General features: G+C 49.4%; 1 protein-coding gene across 1 annotated transcript in view; it reads left to right on the top strand.

The window, feature by feature from the left end:
• Uroc1 (urocanate hydratase 1) overlaps nt 1–15,682 on the top strand; it is a 31,582-nt gene extending 15,900 nt beyond the window's left edge. The window contains exons 14-20 of the mRNA XM_075982007.1: nt 260–381; nt 2,315–2,385; nt 6,906–7,004; nt 9,055–9,154; nt 10,570–10,651; nt 13,044–13,143; nt 15,116–15,682. Of these exons, the coding sequence (XP_075838122.1) occupies nt 260–381; nt 2,315–2,385; nt 6,906–7,004; nt 9,055–9,154; nt 10,570–10,651; nt 13,044–13,143; nt 15,116–15,256 (715 nt within the window). The 3' untranslated portion in view covers nt 15,257–15,682. The remainder of the gene's footprint in view (nt 1–259; nt 382–2,314; nt 2,386–6,905; nt 7,005–9,054; nt 9,155–10,569; nt 10,652–13,043; nt 13,144–15,115) is intronic.
• Nucleotides 15,683–16,698: the final 1,016 nt, after the last annotated feature.

Below are 16,698 nucleotides of genomic sequence, written 5' to 3'. Positions count from 1 at the left end.
AGAGCAGTTCGAGAAAACGTCTGTCTGTCTTTGTTCCATTTCCCATCTCCAGTTAAGAGATGGGAGCAGAGTCCAAGGAGGAGGCAGAGGAGCAAGGATGTCCTCATTGCTAAGACTTATTCCTTAGAAGCCAACTGTTTTGAGTTCATTCTGCTTGCTGCCCAGCTCCCTTAGGCATGCCTACATGCCGCTCCCTAGCTCGGCAAGAAGGTGCAGGCAGCCCAGGAGGTTGTGGCTAAGGAGACATTTGTCCTTGCAGGGACATATTCTCCCAGGGCTTTGGGCCCTTCCGCTGGGTATGCACATCAGGGGACCCCCAGGACCTGGCTGTCACTGATCATCTGGCCACATCTGTGCTGGAGAAAGCCATTGCCGATGGAGGTGATACTTCTGGGTGGATGGTACTCAAGAGTGGTTGGTCTCCCAAATTCCCTGCTTCTGTAGGACAACTGGTAGCTAGTGTCATGTTCTGCATGAATCTCAGGACCACAGGTTACTACACAAGGGGACCTCAAGCACTTTCAGACTTTCTTCGCTCAAAGATGTTCAGAGCATGAAGCCCATCCATGTATCGGGCTCTGCCCCTCCCCCAAGCCCTGTGCTCACCTCTGCCTCTGCTGGTTGCAAGGCACAAGGAACTTTAAGTCAGTCAGCTGTCTGTCACTGTGACAAACACCTGAGTGAGACAACCTCCTTCTTAAACTGGGGAGGTTTCCTTTTGGTTCTTTGCTTCAAAGGCTTCAACGGTGGTCAGATGATTCCATTATTTTGGAATGAACACCCTTGTGAGACAAAGGGAAAAATAACCCCAACATCTCCTCTAAGGCTACATCCCCAATGAGCTCACTTCCTCCCTTTTCTTAAAGGTCCCATTATCCTCCAATGGTGCCACATGCTGGCATCTGGGCCCACAATCCCTGGGGTTCGCGGGATATTGATAACTTGCTGACCTCTCTGACCCAGCTGCTCTCCTGCAGGCCCTGGACTCCATGCATGGAGGAGGGAAGCACTTGAGCAATGGCCTTGTTTGGTGCATTTCAGGAGCACTTCTCATTCACTTCAGCTGCCTTTTGTGAGCATGTCACGCCCATGCCAGGGCCTGTTGTCATCCACCTAATGCTCAACTTCTCTGAGCACTGGACCTCTGAGCTCATCTTGATCATAGATGCAGACGTTTTGCTCTGCCTCCTGGCTAGGTGTCTGTGGTCTTCCTGTGTCTGCATGTCTCTGCTGCTTCCTCGAAGCACATTGTCCTTTCTAAGGTACTTGACATTGTCGGTCAAGTGCAAAGAGGAGGCCAGACCAAGCTAAAGGAAGTAGCTGGGGTTTTATATTGGGAAATCTGGCCCATTGCCTTCCCAGCTTCTCTAGCTCAGAACAGCCGCCTGGGCCTAAGCAGACACAACTGGGTGTCAGCTGGGTGTCTACCACCCAGTGCTCCACAAAGAAGCCGGGTGCTATCACACCTCCAAATGTGATGGCTAAGAATCCCCAGCCCAGCCAGCATCCAGCTACAATGTGAGCTGCCCGTGCCGAGCAGGAACACTCCAGGAGCTACTGCCAGGCAGAGAAGACAGATGCTGAGGACCTCCAAGACACAGAGCACAGCACAGGACCATAGAGTAGCAAACAGGGATGAGTTCAAGTGCACCTTCACCCCGAATATAGTTTTCAAAGTGGGAGTTTATTTAAGTAAGATATCGATGTTCTCTATGCTCGCCTCTCACATCACCAGTCTGTTCTCATGAGCTGCTCAGACCTGTTGTCGCCATGGCCACCCTCCTCCTCTTGCCTCTTTCTGGAGTAAGCCGATTCCCACTTCTGGGGCTTTGTGCTGGATGTTCCCTCTGGAATTCTGTTCTCACAGAGCTACTCAGCATTGAGGACTCTGAACTTCCCTTTCTTAGGGAACCTTTATCCCCTAATGCATCAATCACCCCAGTAACCAGCAGCCCCCTAAAGCATCACCCCAGTAACCAGCATCCTCTAAAGCATCACCCCAGTAACTAGCTCCTCACACTCTACTTCACAGCCAACTGGCATTCTTGTCCCTGTGCCTGGCTCAGTGGCTGGTACACAATTGGTGCTCAATAGCTGTTCTTTGAGAGAATGAATGCATGAGCAATGGGCTGCATAGGCCCATACGTTAGTTTGTGTTATCACTGCACTGGTTCCCAGGTGCAGAATGGCTAGTGTAGGAGGAATTACCCAAGGTCTCCAGGTGCCTGTGGCAAACATCCAGCAGAAAAGAGAGCTGGGAACCCTGAGCAGCAGCTTCCAAGGCCTAAGATATCATTCCCCTTTCTCCCTGCAGTGAAGGCATCCGTTAAGCTACAGTATATGGATAACATCCGCTGGATCCGGGAGGCTGCCAAGCACCGGCTGGTAAGAGCTTGGCTTGGGGGAAGATGGGTACTGCAGAAGCATGAAGGAGGCTGAGCTGTCAAGAAACTGCCCAGAAACACGATGCAGTCACAGAGGTCTCAGCACAGTCGCAGCACCCATCTTGAATGCCCTGCATCAATGTTACTGCTGACAGCAGCATCATGGCAGTCACCTATCCAGGAAGGAGCCTGTAAAAGGCTGTCTGGATAGCAACATGGAGAAACTGGAAACCTTAGACAATGTTGGTGGGAGTGTAAAGCAATGTAATCTAGTCATTCCATGCTGGTTGTAGACCCTAACAGGATTGGAACCTATTTAGGGTGCTATAGATACTGAAACTAAAATGCCAAGGCAATCCAAAGGGCTCTTGGCAGACAAATGGATCAACAAAATGTCTCTCCACACAAAGCAACCTGTAAAGGCATTCTGCCAGTCACTGACACCTGGGTAAAACTGAAGGATATGATGTTAAGAGAAATAAACCAGTCACAGAAGGACAAACCCTTGCAAGATGCCACCCACATGCAGCCCCTAGAGTAGGCAAGCCATAAGCAGGGAAGTGGCAGGGTATGTCCCAGGGCTGGGGAGAGTGTGCGGAGTCAGTGTTTCATGAGGACAGAGTTTTGGCTTGGGAGAATGAAAAGGTCCTGGAGCGGGATGGTGGGGCCAGCTGCATAGCACTGTGAGGTGGTTCATGCCACTAAGCAGCTTGCTAAATATTATTAAAGCAGTCAAATTTATGTCATATGCATATCTTAGCTAGGGTTCCTATTGTGATGAAACACAGCCTGGATGCAAGAGTTGATGTAGAGGCCATGGAGGGGTGCTGCTTATTGGTTTGTTCATCATAGCTTGCTTAGCCTGCTTTCTCATAGAGCTCAGGACCACCAGCCCAGAGATAGCACCACCCACAATGGGTTGGGTCCTTCCCCATCAATCACTAAGAAAATGCCCTACTTCTGGATTTTATGAAAGCATTTTCTCAGCTGAAACTCGCCCCTTTCAGATAGTTCTAGCTTGTGTCAAGTTGACACAAAACTAGCCAGGACAGTGTAATGTACTGATTTTTTTTTAATGGAGAGGATAAGAAGGGTGGCTTGGGGCTCTGAAGCAGCTAACAAGGTCATCCTTCATCCAGTCACTCCACAGTTTCTGGAGTTCCTGCGGGAGATGAGAGCTCAGGCACCTGAGCTGGTTCTGTGGCACTCCCAAATAAATGCCCTGGGTGAGTGGCTCAACCCCCATCTATGACATGAAGGTAGTGGTGCTGGCTTGCAATGGGCCTCTGTGATTCCCCCCCCACACACACACACAGCTCTGTCAGGCCCAGAACTGAGCACGTAAGTGAAGGACATCACCTGTAGGAGAACGGATGGTTGATCAGAATGGTGTCTAATGACAGAAAACAGCCAGCAGGCCCAGGTTAGAGATGATGGGAGGACTGTGGAAATTAAATGAAGAAGAAACATTTGGTCCACACATGACTTTGCTCACCAGCAGGTCCCTGGCCAGAGGTCTCAGGGCCAGAAGGAAACTGTCCCCATCATGGCCCATCCCATCTTAGGGCTATATTTTGCATGTGTGTCTCCATGAAACCCCCATGTGCCACCCTTGGTCTCTATGACCCAAGTCCAAGCCAGGGAGCCTGGGGCTGGGGACAGAGTAGAGGCAGTGCTGCAGACAGAAAACAGAAGCCATCCAGAGAGGCGGGAGGAAGAGAGGCAGAGCTGGCAGCAGGGATGCCACTGTCTGGGGCTGCTATAAGGGGTGGGTTCAAAGTCAGCTGCACATGTCACAGGCCAGCAAGCAGAACGCGATGTCCACCTTTGATGGAAGTGAACTTTCTCTTGAAAGCTGGCGATTCTTTTTATCTATGACGTTCTTGATAAACTTCACAGTTGTGTTCACTCTCCTTCTCAGTGCCTTGACCAGAAGCCACTGGAGGGACAACATTTATTATGGTTCATTGTTTCACAGCCGGGAAGCTATAGAGACAGGAATTCCAGGCAGCTGGCCACACTGTATCCACTGCCAGAAGGCAGAGGAAGATCGCTCAGCTTGCTTCCTGCTTTTTGTAGTCAAGAAGATGGTGCTGCTCACCTTAGACGTCTTCCTTCTTCAGTTAGCCTTTCCTAAACTCCTCCTAGCGTGCTACCGATGTGTTTCCACAGTCATTATAAATTCAGTCAGATTCACAATGAAGATTAACCACCACAAGCCATTTTATACCAGTTCTTCCTTATTTCCCCCAAGAAATCTGAACACCTCAGGGCATGGATTCACACTTGCAGGTTAAAACAAACAAACAAACAAACAAAAACCCTGAAGTCCTCTGTGGTAGCTAAAGCCATTTGCATTTGCTAGACCCCATGAGGTTCTGACCCCACCGCCTGGGCTAACTCTGAACTCAGTAAGACTTTAGTGTGCATGTTGCCTATCCTTGCCACCTTTTGCAGTTTTGGCCAGATCCCCAGGGAGGAGGGGAAAACACGCAGTTTAGAGACACTGTGGTTTTACAGCCAGACACTACCAACATTTGGAGAGGAGGCATTTTTTAAATTGCAGCCAGACATATATAAATATGCAAAAATTTTATGATCCTCATACCTTTTTCAGGGTACAGCTCTAGTGTGTGAAGCCCATTCAGGGATGTCCTGCTGCCCTTGCCATCCGTTTCCAGTGCTTTCTCATCTTTCACCTGAAACTCTGTTTCTAGTAAACACTAACCTCCCTCCCCAGCCCTAGGAGGCCCCCTTAAGAGCAGACAGGGCAGTACTTGTCTATCCAGATAGGCAGGTTCCAGCTGGCATGTCTCAAGGGCTTTCTGTGCAGTTTGAGCAAGAATCTTCTGTCTTCCCAAGACTACAATGTTACAGTTTTCCCTCTATATCTGAAGTGGAGGGTTGGTTTCCAGATACTGATGGATACCACAGCCCACTCAGATCCTTAGTACACATGACCTTGTGTTGGCCCAGAACCTACACAGGCCCTCCACATGCCTTACTTCTGGATGAATTGTTAGATCTAAGACAAGGTAGAAGCAATGCAAACATTAAATATTGAGTCACTTAGGAAATATCCACAAGAAAAAACCTCATGCACATTCAATATAAGTGGGATGTTTTTTCCTGAATATCCTTTTTTTTCTTTCATATGTATATGTGTGGCATGCATGTGTGTATGCATGTTTGCTTGTATGGGAACATGTGTGTGCTGATTCATGTGCTTGTATGTCTGTGTTTGAAGCCCCAGAGGTTGACACTGAGTGTCGTCCTTTACTACTCTCCACTTATTTACTGAGGCAGGGACTCTTGCTGAACCTAGAACTTTCTGTCTAGCTAGCTAGGCTGCTCCAGGGATTCCATCTCAGCCTATCGAGTACTGAGATTACAGGAGATCTGCCCAGCTTTTCATGGGTGCTGGGGATCTGAACTCTGGTCTTTATACCTTCATTTAAAAACTTTTAAAATATGGGATCTTACTGCGCGGCCCTGGCTGTCCTGGAACTCACTCTAAGCCCAGACTAGCCTCAAACTCACAGAAATTGACTTGCTTCTGCTTCCTGAGTGCTGGGATGAAAGGCATGTGCCATCAGACCCAGACTTCCTGAACATTCTTGATGGGCAGCTGGTTGAATCTGCAGGGGCAGACGCTCTAATCCAGGCTCTCTTCCATCACATGGATAGACCACCTTTTGCCTGTCCGTGCTTCAGCTACGATACACCTGTGTTGTTTCCACTGCTTGCTCTTGTGAATGGTGCCGCCGTACTCACGGCTATGCAGACACCTATATGGGGGTGGGGGTCTAAATTAATCTCTATTTGGTCCACACACCAAAATTACCTGCAGCCACTGCAAGCAGCATCCTGGTTGAGAGCCATGGGGCTAAGAAATGACTCACTTTCGTCTCTGGAAGCTCACTGGCATTCCCTCACAGAGGCGCAGCACAAGTACATGAGATCCAAGTGCCAACCTATAGGGAGGTTACCCATCTGTCTGAGTCTGTTTCCTCATCCGTGTGATCAAGCTTGTGACAAGAATGCAGTATTTTCTTGGGGACTCAGCTGTGGACTGTGGGGTCAGTACTCTCAGTAAGTCAGGCTTGATCAAGTCTCACATTGGTGGTCCTGATGTGAAAGAGGCTCAAAGGGGCAGGGTCCATAATAGGAATCCTGCATAGTACGCATGGAGTCAGTCTCTGGGCGCCTTCAGGAATGGACCATAAGGAAAAGGACATAGAAGAGAATGAGGTGGCCCCGACCTCAAGAAAAGTCAATGTGTGGGCATGCATTGCCCACCAACGTGGTGTATAATGGGCTTTATGAGAGAGGAGCGCAAGAGTCCCATACTTTAGCATTTCCATGCATTTCGGGTCCTCTGAGCTCTCCCTAGAAGGGCCAGCAGGCTGGAGTTGGCCAGGTAACAGGACTATAGTATCTCTCACATCTTCCCATACTGCTAGCTGGGATGCTTGCTTTTGGCTGGGGCGGGAGAGGGCTTTCTCATTCTCTCCTCTGCAGGTGGTGGGCTCCCAGGCGAGGATCCTGTACTCAGACCAGAAAGGACGTGTGGCCATTGCTGTGGCCATCAACCAGGCCATCGCCAGTGGGAAGATCAAGGTGAGTGAGATAGCCTGTGGTGCTTCAAGGAGGCTTCACAGACACCTTTTCACCTAGGCTTTGTTTGGGGGCTTCTCGTCTCGGACCTCCTGCTCACACTCAAGTCTGTCCTCCCCACCTCTTCAACCTTCTGAGAAAGCTGCTTCCACCAGCACCCTGACCTAGTAGCAGGGAGCTTTCGCCCTCCCCTGGCTGAGTTCCCTGGTAGGGGTACTGGTTCCCTGAAGGCCTTGGACTTGGTGGAGCAGATAAGCAGAGGGGCCTAGATAAGAGCTGCCCTGGGAACCAGTTCCTGCTTGAGAGGCAAGGGGGAGGGAATGAGAGCACGGAGGGCCTAACATCCCCCCAGAACCCCAACCCTGATCATATGTCATTGTGGCTAGGGAACTAGACAAAGAGTGAGCAGGCTTGTTCAAACACAAGCCCTGACAGTGTTTCTTTTGCTGTGACCTGGGCAAGTCAGGCTACTCTGACCCAGAGTTTCTCTATTCTGTAGGAAGAATAGCGTGCTGATAGCCCCCACGTAAGTGTGAGGATCAAATGAGTCACAGTCCACAAAAATAATTCTGCACATCTTTTCCCAATGACCTTGTTCAAACCGTGACAAATGTCACCAGGTTTGCCTACTTTCCTCTCTCCTCTGGGGACCCAGAACCCTGAGCTCGTGCACTGAACGAAGTCCTTTGCTCCTTTCCTTCTTGTTTTGGGGGATTGTGTCCTGTTCCTGGTGGCATTGCTCTGTCAGAAGTACTGGGGGTGTTACTCAGAGGTGAAGGTGAACTAAAGAAAGGCTGAGGTGTGGAAGGCCGTCCCTGCAGATGGTTCAGGGTCAGAGCCCAGGGTGGCACCACAGCAAGAACAACATCCGGACCTCTTTGGGATGCTTCCCAAAAGTCCACTGGAGGGGGTGCTACTGAGAAGCCCCTGCTCACACCCAAGATAGCACTCTCCCACTTTTGTTCACTGGACAAGGTTTGATAGTTCTACTGTGCTGGTGCCTTTTGGGGGACACAGCAGAGGGTATGATGGGCAAAGTTCCAGCTTTGAGCTGCTGTAATAAAGAGAGATGGTATCTAGCTGCAGGTATGAGCTAGGGGATGCTTACCTAACTGCAGGTATGAGCTAGGAAGTGTTTACAGGTGTATTGAAGCACGGGAAAACATGAGCCAGGTGGTACGTTGAAGATATATGGTTGGTCAGGACAGGCCTTCCTGAAGTTCTGGCATTCAGCTGAACCCTGAATGACCAGAGGTGCCGGAAAACAATTCCATGGCAGAGATGAAGTCATAGGCACAGCATGGCCTCCTCACGGAAGGCAAGGGCAGCTGGGGGGTTCTGAGTTTCAAGGTGTCCTCGAGCCTCCCAGCATGTTGCATCATATTTGGTGAGCCTCTAAATTTCCAAGAACCACTGTCAATGGTTGGGAAGGGTAGCTGCATCTCTGATATAGAGCAATGCTATCAGGAGCAGACATATCTCACTGTCATAAAAAGCCTTATATAATTACAACATCTTAAATGACATGTTCTGTATGTCTCTGAAATGTTTGAAGGTCACCTATCTATCTAAAATATATCTGTTTGACTTTGAAAAACATACCTAACATGACTACAAGTTTGATTGTTTTTTTTTTTGGTTAAGGATACAAGTTTGATTGCTATAGATAACTAACTACTAACCTACATTTCTTAACTCTCCTAAATAGTTTATAATAATTTTCAAGAGCTAGAACTTTACATTTTAAAATGAGCTGCATAGGTACAAGATATTATACAAAAGTAAAAACATATATACAGTATGTTATAACAAAAATAACCTTAAATTTATATCAATATATAAAAATCCATACCAAGGTAAAATATTAGTAGTTGCCTTTTAGTTTAAAAGTAGATGCAATAATCTACCCTTTAATCCTCTCATTTCTTAGACTGGGTCTATTTTCAAGGGGAAAGAACCCAAATGGTGTCTGGAGTGGCCCCCCTCTCGTCCTCTGCCTCGTGCCAACAAGCCTGGTAGACACTGATGATATGCCCTTCCCCGTCCCCTGCAGGCCCCAGTGGTCCTGAGCCGCGACCACCATGATGTGAGTGGGACTGACAGCCCCTTCAGGGAGACTTCAAATATTTATGACGGTTCTGCCTTCTGTGCAGGTGAGGAAAATGAAAGCATCATTGTCCCTTAGCATTAGCCAGCCGAGGAGATGCGCATCCTTAGTCCCAGTACCTCTGGCAGCTGAGCGGCACAGGGAGCTTGAGCTTAAGAATTAGAAGCAGTAGCTTCTGATTAGTAGCTGGGTGGTGCTGGTGCACGCCTTTAATCCCAGCACTTGGGAGGCAGAGGCAGGCGGATCTTTGTGAATCTGAGACCACCATGGTCTACGGAGTGAGTTCCAGGACAGGTTCCAAAGGCACACAGGGAAATCTGTCTCGAAAAAGCAATAATAATGATGATGATAATAATAATAATATTAGAAGCAACCTGGGTAACATAGAGAGATTTCATCTCAAAGGGAGGAATTAGATTTCCTGTCTTTTAGATAACAGGCTGTATGCTCTTTTCCTTCCTCCTTGTCCTCTTCCTCACCCAGCACCAGGGAGAGCCTAGGTTCCCTGATCTCTGTGAGAACTAGAGTGGAGGGAGGGGAAGTGGATAAAGAGCTACAAGAGGAAGCTGCAGTCTTATGCCTGTGTCTCCAGGGTGGCAAAGTGGCAACAGTCACTGACCTCCTCGCACCTGTCCTCAGCATGCTAGATGCTTAGAAGGCAACCAGCTGGGGCCTTGCTTCCCTTGGGTGCCTGGCTCCATAGTTGGCTGGGTACATGGCTGCTGTGTAATGCTGGGCTTGTCCCTGGTGCAGCAAAGCAACTGAGGAGATAAGAGGTGCTAGCTAATTACCTGTAGCCCATGGGGAAGCACTGGCACCACGGCCAAAACAACAAAGGAAGCCAGAGGTTCTTCATTGGGAAACTCATACAGGTTCATATAGAAAGACACCTCACAACTAAGCATGCTCAGATGGAGCCCTTGCAGCTTTATACATGGCCCATTCCAAAAGAAAAATGTTGGCTAGGAATACCTCCTGGGTAGAATAGTGTGATAATAAACAAATTTCTCTCTAAGTCATCTAAAAGACTGAGCCATAGCCATCTGAAGTCATCTAAAACTTCTGGGCTTCTCTGGAGAGTCCTATCTGAAGCAAAAGTACTTAGTGGAGGGCTGACAGACAGTACTTAAAGGGGCAGCACACCCACTGTGCAAAGGTGATCTCATGTCAAATACCTGCCCAGCAGCCAACATGGGGCCCTCGCTTCTCTGATGGAGTCAAGAAGCATCATTCATTTGCAATGCCTGCCCTAGACATGAATGGGCATTTAGTGCAAGACGGATAATAGGTATGACGGGCTCCGTCCGTTTCTCTTGCTTCCTGTTTCCAGACTCCCCTGTCTCTGTTCCCCATTTGACCCCTGTCACACTGTTCTGCAGCCCAAGAATCAGCATGAGTCTGTCTGGCCCCCAGACCACCTAGTGCAAGGAATGATGGATCATGTTTGCCCTGTTTCTACAGACATGGCTGTGCAGAACTTCGTGGGAGATGCCTGTCGTGGTGCCACCTGGGTTGCTCTTCACAATGGAGGGGGTGTGGGCTGGTAAGAAGGCGTCAGAGAGCTGGCTGTGGGCTGGTGTGGAGACTGTGGGGACCTCTTGGGACAGAGACAGGTCCAGGGGCCTGAGGTTCTTGACTTAGATCTCTGGCCACTTGTTCTATTGAGGGTGTTATGCAAATGCAGTCCTCATGCGAACTGGGAACCAGAGGGTCAGTATGTTGGGGTGTGGAGGATGGAGGAACAGAGAGGGAGACTTCTATAAAGTAACTCCAGCAGTTTGGCCCAAACCTGTCATATAGAAATCAAAGGCTAGCATGAGCAACAGCCGTGTTCGTTTCTACATTCCAATTCCCACCATAACTATTTAACTTGAAAGAGTGGGAGCCCATGGCTGCCAGGACAGCAGGTTGTAGGCTCCCCGCTCTCCCCAGCTAACAGTTACGTTCACTCATGTCCCTTTCCAGCCAGAACTAGGGCAGGGTCATTAAGGACTCTGTGATGACCTCCGTGTTAGTCATTGTTCTTGCCTGTAACAAAAGTGGTCTCTAGCTTATACAGTGGAAAGGTTTATCTGATTCATGGCTTCACAGTCCATGGTCAGTCAGCCACACTGTTTTAGGCAGCCAGCATGGCAGGAGCCTCTAGGGGTGGGAATAGAGCCATTCATCCATGACAGGGAAAAGAAGAAGAAACTGGGATCCCATGTGGTCCTGCAAGGGCCCTTCTTCAGTGATCTGAAGACCTCCCATGAAGCCCCACCACTGCCCTCAAGTGAACATTGAAAATCCGGACTGTGGGGTTTCATTCTGATTGGCATTGACCGTTCCTCTCCTGCCGAGAGTATTAACTCAGGTTCATCAGACACAGACGATACAGCATCGTTTGCTGACCCCTTTCGATGTTCCCTCTCACAGAATCAAAGAAAGGACACAGGCTTTTAACGATGAGGAGACTGGGGCCCAGACGACTTGCCTCTGCTTGGGAAGTTTCCTGTCTGGGATCCCCTGAGCAGGCTAAAACTGGAGCCCTGGCTGCTATGGTCTCAGAGAGGGAGAAGACCTGAGCCAGTATGAGCTGGATCCAGGCCAGCCTTTGTCCTGAAGAGCCAATTCCTCCCATTAACCAGCTCTCCAGAGTATTCAGATGACCCGCTTGGCCTCATGCCCACCAAGGCTGGAATTCCAAGCTGCAGCCCTGTCAGGTGGCTTTAATTAATGGAAAATGTGACCATAGTGCACGTCCTAGTTGGAGAACAGCACAGACAAGAGCTCCCTGGTTGTGGGGTGCATGGGAGGGGACAACTGTGACTGTGACAGAGGCTGAAATTTGTGCAAAGCCTCACAAGACAAAAGCAGCAGGCGGGCTAGGGATTTACTAGGGAGGATGAGGGAAGCCCTGGGTTCTAGCACTATTGCATAAAGGGTTGAGGAACTCAGCTCTCAGTTGTTGCTTCTCCTAGAACAAGTCACACCCAGTTCTGTGGCTTTGGTTTCTTCCTCATTTGGCAGGAATCTGTGTGTGAGCTGTTTGTCCTCAGGCTTCTTGACTTGCTTCTTCCCTTCCTGGGCGGTCTCCCGTGGACAGGTTCTTCTCTGTGCAGAGTAACCTCCCATAGCTGTGTCAATTGTAGGGCACTCCATGACCTCAGCCTCCTCACGGTCGCTCTTTTGGAGTATCTGCTTAGCCACTGCCTTTGTGCCGTGTGTCCATTGGTCATGCTTAGTGAGAACAAGAGTTGGCTGCAGCTCCCTGTGCTCCCGGATGTGTCATTTGGCCAAGTCACCTAGGACAAGGCCATTTGGCCAAGTCGCTGAGTGGGAGAGATTGTACCTTCGCAAAGGCTTCTCTGGGCTCTTTCTATAGGAAAGGATTGCAAGGGGGTAGACTTCATTTAAGAGATCAGGTAAGTTAACACAGGCAGTCTTGGGGCAGTCAGTGAGTCTGGGTAACTAGCAGCCCACCTGTGGCATGGCATCTTGTCTGCCAAGCAGCCTTCCTGTGTGCCCATACACTCTTTATGGCCACTTCAGAGGGTCCTGAGAAGCAACCTCCCTCCCTTCTCAGAGCACTGTCCCAGACTGGGATGTAGCTCAGTACTGGAGCACTTGTCTAGCATGTACAAAACCCTGGGTACAATGAGAATGATTGCTTCCCATCCCAGTGGACAAACAGGCATTGAGCATACCGTGATATAGAGAAGGTCTTGGAAGTATACATGAAGTAGACCAGACCAGCTCAGAAGCATAACTGGCTGAGAAGCCAGGATGTTGCCACTCTGTTCTGCTGACTACATGGCTCTGTGATGTAGAGGCCAATGGGACAAGGCTCCCCGAAAGCTGATATCTTCTCAGGTCAATGCTTGTAACCTTACATGATGTTTGCACTAAGCAATTCTACACAGGGAGTGAGCCGGGAACCCCTTTGTCTCTTGCAGGGGTGAGGTGATCAATGGTGGATTTGGCCTCGTGCTAGATGGGACCTCACAGGCTGAGCAGAAAGCCAGGATGATGCTCAGCTGGGATGTCTCCAATGGTGTAAGTCCCCCAGAACTCCTCAGCTTCTTGCTCCCCCTTCTTTTCCATGGCTCCGCCTCCAGGTTGGAAGTCTGGGCTGCAATTCTGGCCCTTCCCCAGTAAGAGCCTTTACTCCCTTTCCAGACTTTCCAGGGCTCCCTCTTTCTTAAAGATTTGTTTATTTTTATTTGATTTTATGTATATGAGTGTGTCTGCATATTTGCACATTATGTGTGTGCCTGGTGCCCTCAGAGGTCAGAAAAAGGCATCAGGTCCTATAGAAGGAGAGATACTGATGGTTGTGAGCCATGGTGTGTGTGCTGGGAATTGAACCTAGGTGCTGTAGAAGAGCAGCTAGTGCTCTTAACTGCTGAGCCATCTCTCCAGCCCCCAGGGTTCCCTTTGCACCACCCCTTCCCAACTGTTTCCACACATTCCTTTGGGTCTCCTTGTCTCTGGTCTTGCCCTGAAGTCTAGCTTCTATAAATGCAGCTGGACCCTGGCAGGCTCAGCCCTTCCACTGAAGCACCCCCTATACTGGTGTTGAGGCTTCACTCTTTGGGGACTGGGATGGAACTAAGGGCCTCAGGCATGATGAGCTCTGTCATTTTGCTGTGCCCTGGCCTCATGATCTTCCTCTTAAGGCCCATTGTTGGAAGAGGTTTTTGTCCGGCCCGGTCCCATAATAAACACACAGAAACTATATCATTTGCAATACTGTTTGGCCAATAGCTTAAGTGTCTTTTTAGCCAGATTATATCTTAATTTAACCCATTTATATTATTTTATACTTTACCACAAGGCTCATCATTTACCGACAAGGTTCCAGCATGTCTATCTTTGGCAGATGGCTACATGGCTTCTCACTGACTCCCATAACATACATACATACATATATATACACATATATGTATACACACACACACACACACATCTTCCAGCCTGGCTATATTCTGTTAAGCCATTGACTGAAAGTAGCTAACTTCTTTATTAACCAATGGCAATAAAACATATTCACAGCATACATCATTCCCACATCAGTCATCTTTCCCTGCTTTGTATTGCTGTTCCTTTTTGCTGCCTGGGTGGCCGTTGCCCATGTCAGGCAGGTTCTGTACCACAGCTACGCCAGCCCTCACTGTCACCTTCGAAGGCAGCCAATGAGCACATTTCTGAAGCTCGATGGGCCTTTCATCCTGCTACTATGACCCATCTTTGCAGTAACAGCATCTGGGGAGAGGGGTCAGATTCCTCTCCCAAACCACGTCACAGGCAGCCCAGAAGGGTTGACCTGAGGTCAGAGGTCAGGTGACAATGAGGAAAGGTATGTAGGGTATGGGCAAACCGCAGAGGGATTCCAGAGCAAAGGACCAAAGTAAAGACAGTAGCTCTATATGACTGAGGTTGTACCCAGAGGCGGGGGGAAAGGGAAGGGGCCTCTGGTAGGGCCACTCACCAGGAACCACTAAGCTTTAGCACTTCAACAAGGTGGGGGTCTACATCCTGACACTAGAAGTTAGAGTAAGTCTTGATGGGGCTTCCTCCAGGAGACCTCACTATCAGTGGTGTAGATATAGGCCAGAGGAGGCTTAGAGACGGTGGGTGGCAGATAGATGGGAAGGTGCCATAGTCACAACTTAGGACAGCCCAGGTATAAGAGAGGAAGTGGGCTAGGGAGGGATCGTGTAGCTGATGGTGAGTGTTCTGAAAGGGGAAAGGATGGGTAACTTGTTCTACCCAGGGGGGTGTCCTCTATAAAGGCCAGGTCATTCTTAGAGGTGGGAAGAAAGCTGGCCAGAATAATAGCTGGTTTCAGATTGAAAAGAGGGTAAATTAGTTAGTTGTTACAGATAAGAGAGCAGGGATTCTGAGCCTAGCAGCTACAAAGGAGGTTCTGAAATCCCCGGGCAGAGGGCACAAAGTTTGGGAGCCAGGATACCATGTGGAGAGCCCAGTGATGTTGATAGAAATGCTTTGTCCTCGGCTTCTGCAGGTGGCTCGGCGTTGCTGGTCTGGGAACCCCAAGGCCTATGAGATCATCTGCCAGACAATGCAGGAGAACAGTGGTCTACTGGTGACACTTCCCCACGAGGTGGCAGATGAACAAGTGCTACAGCAGGCCCTGCGGCCCTGAGAAGAGCTGAGATCCTCTTGATGTCCCCCTTCCCTCTGCCCTCCCCTCTCAGATCACTGCCCCCCCACTACATCCCAGCCTAGTGTTCCTAGTGTCCCACACAGTGAGCCGCAGAAGCCTATCAAGGTGGAAGCACTTGTCTTTGACCAGTGGCTTGAGAGCTCTGCGACGGAGGGCGTTGTCTCGCCTATGCGAAGGTCCTTACACCTGAGGTAGAGTGGACTCCAGCTTGGATGGGAAGAAACCTCGAATGCTGACTAAGCTGGCCACAGTTTCCCGGGACTCTCTGTGACATTCTCGGAGTGCTGTTCAGTCTCCTGCCCAACACTGTCCCTACAGCGTTCTCCTAGCCATCCGCCCATCCCATCCACACTAGGTCCTTGATGCTGAGTAAGGGGAGACAGGCAGGAAATAAAAAATAAAGTAGAGGCAAGTGTGTGTCTTAAACTGGGCAAGGGGAGTGGGTAGCGCCGTGTCTGAGCAAGGTGGCCAGGTACTGGGACATGTGGAGAGATGACACTTTCCAGGCCAGCTGTGTGAATCTGAAAAACAGAACCAACCACTTCTTGAAGTTCCTGGGTGTCTGTTTGGGATCTGGAATCCTGCAGGAGTTGCATTGGCTTAATTGGCTTAAAGCTGGAATCTTACACCCTTCTCAGAATGACCAACCAGTTCTACACCGGGCTTGCCTCTGGAGCAGGGGCCCTGGCAAAGAGAATTGGGTAGCTGTGCTTCCTTGGGCCTTCCTCTAGAAGTTACTACTACTTTATAGTGCCTCCTACCTACCCCAAACCTCAGCTTTCAGGGCCCCTCCCACCACCCTGTTGCCCTGTGCCCTCTCTTCAACCTTCATCAAGCCAGATCTCCTGCTGTGGGTACCATAGGCTTGTTGTCCCCTAAGCTGAACCAGAGCTAAGAGGAAAACCCAAAGGTGGATGAGAGAAAAGGAAGAGAAAGACTGGCCTGGCTCCAGAAAAGTTGTGCTTCTATGAGACTGTCTGTCAGGTTTCACTCATACTGGTATAAGACCAGACAGAAGGAACCCTTTGTCTTCCCCAGAGTGCCATACGGAGGACATCAGGGTCCTCCAGCAACCCCCGTCCAGGATAGACCATGATGCTCACTGTAGGAGCAGAACTGAGAGATTTGGGTTTGGTAGTCCTACTTCACTGTCAAAAGTAACCAATGGCTTCCCTGTGCAGTTATTTAGACTTAAGGAGACACCGAGTCTTAGGAAAATGTAATTCAGTCTGATACAAACACAAAAAGATGCTTTATTAATGATGTTACTGTAATCAAATATGCAAGGCAATTAATATACAAAGAGAAAAGGGTGTTGTGGCTGACACTTCTGGAGGTCCCCACCCAAGATCAAAAAGTGATATTGCTCTGACAGCAATGCCAAATGACAATGGCAGGGAGCACATGACAGAACAGAATGC

Source organism: Microtus pennsylvanicus, chromosome 8 (genome assembly GCF_037038515.1).
Source record: "Microtus pennsylvanicus isolate mMicPen1 chromosome 8, mMicPen1.hap1, whole genome shotgun sequence".
Lineage (NCBI taxonomy): Eukaryota > Metazoa > Chordata > Mammalia > Rodentia > Cricetidae > Microtus > Microtus pennsylvanicus.
The sequence above is the reverse complement of the archived record's forward strand: the minus strand, read 5'-3'. Positions and strand labels throughout refer to the sequence as shown.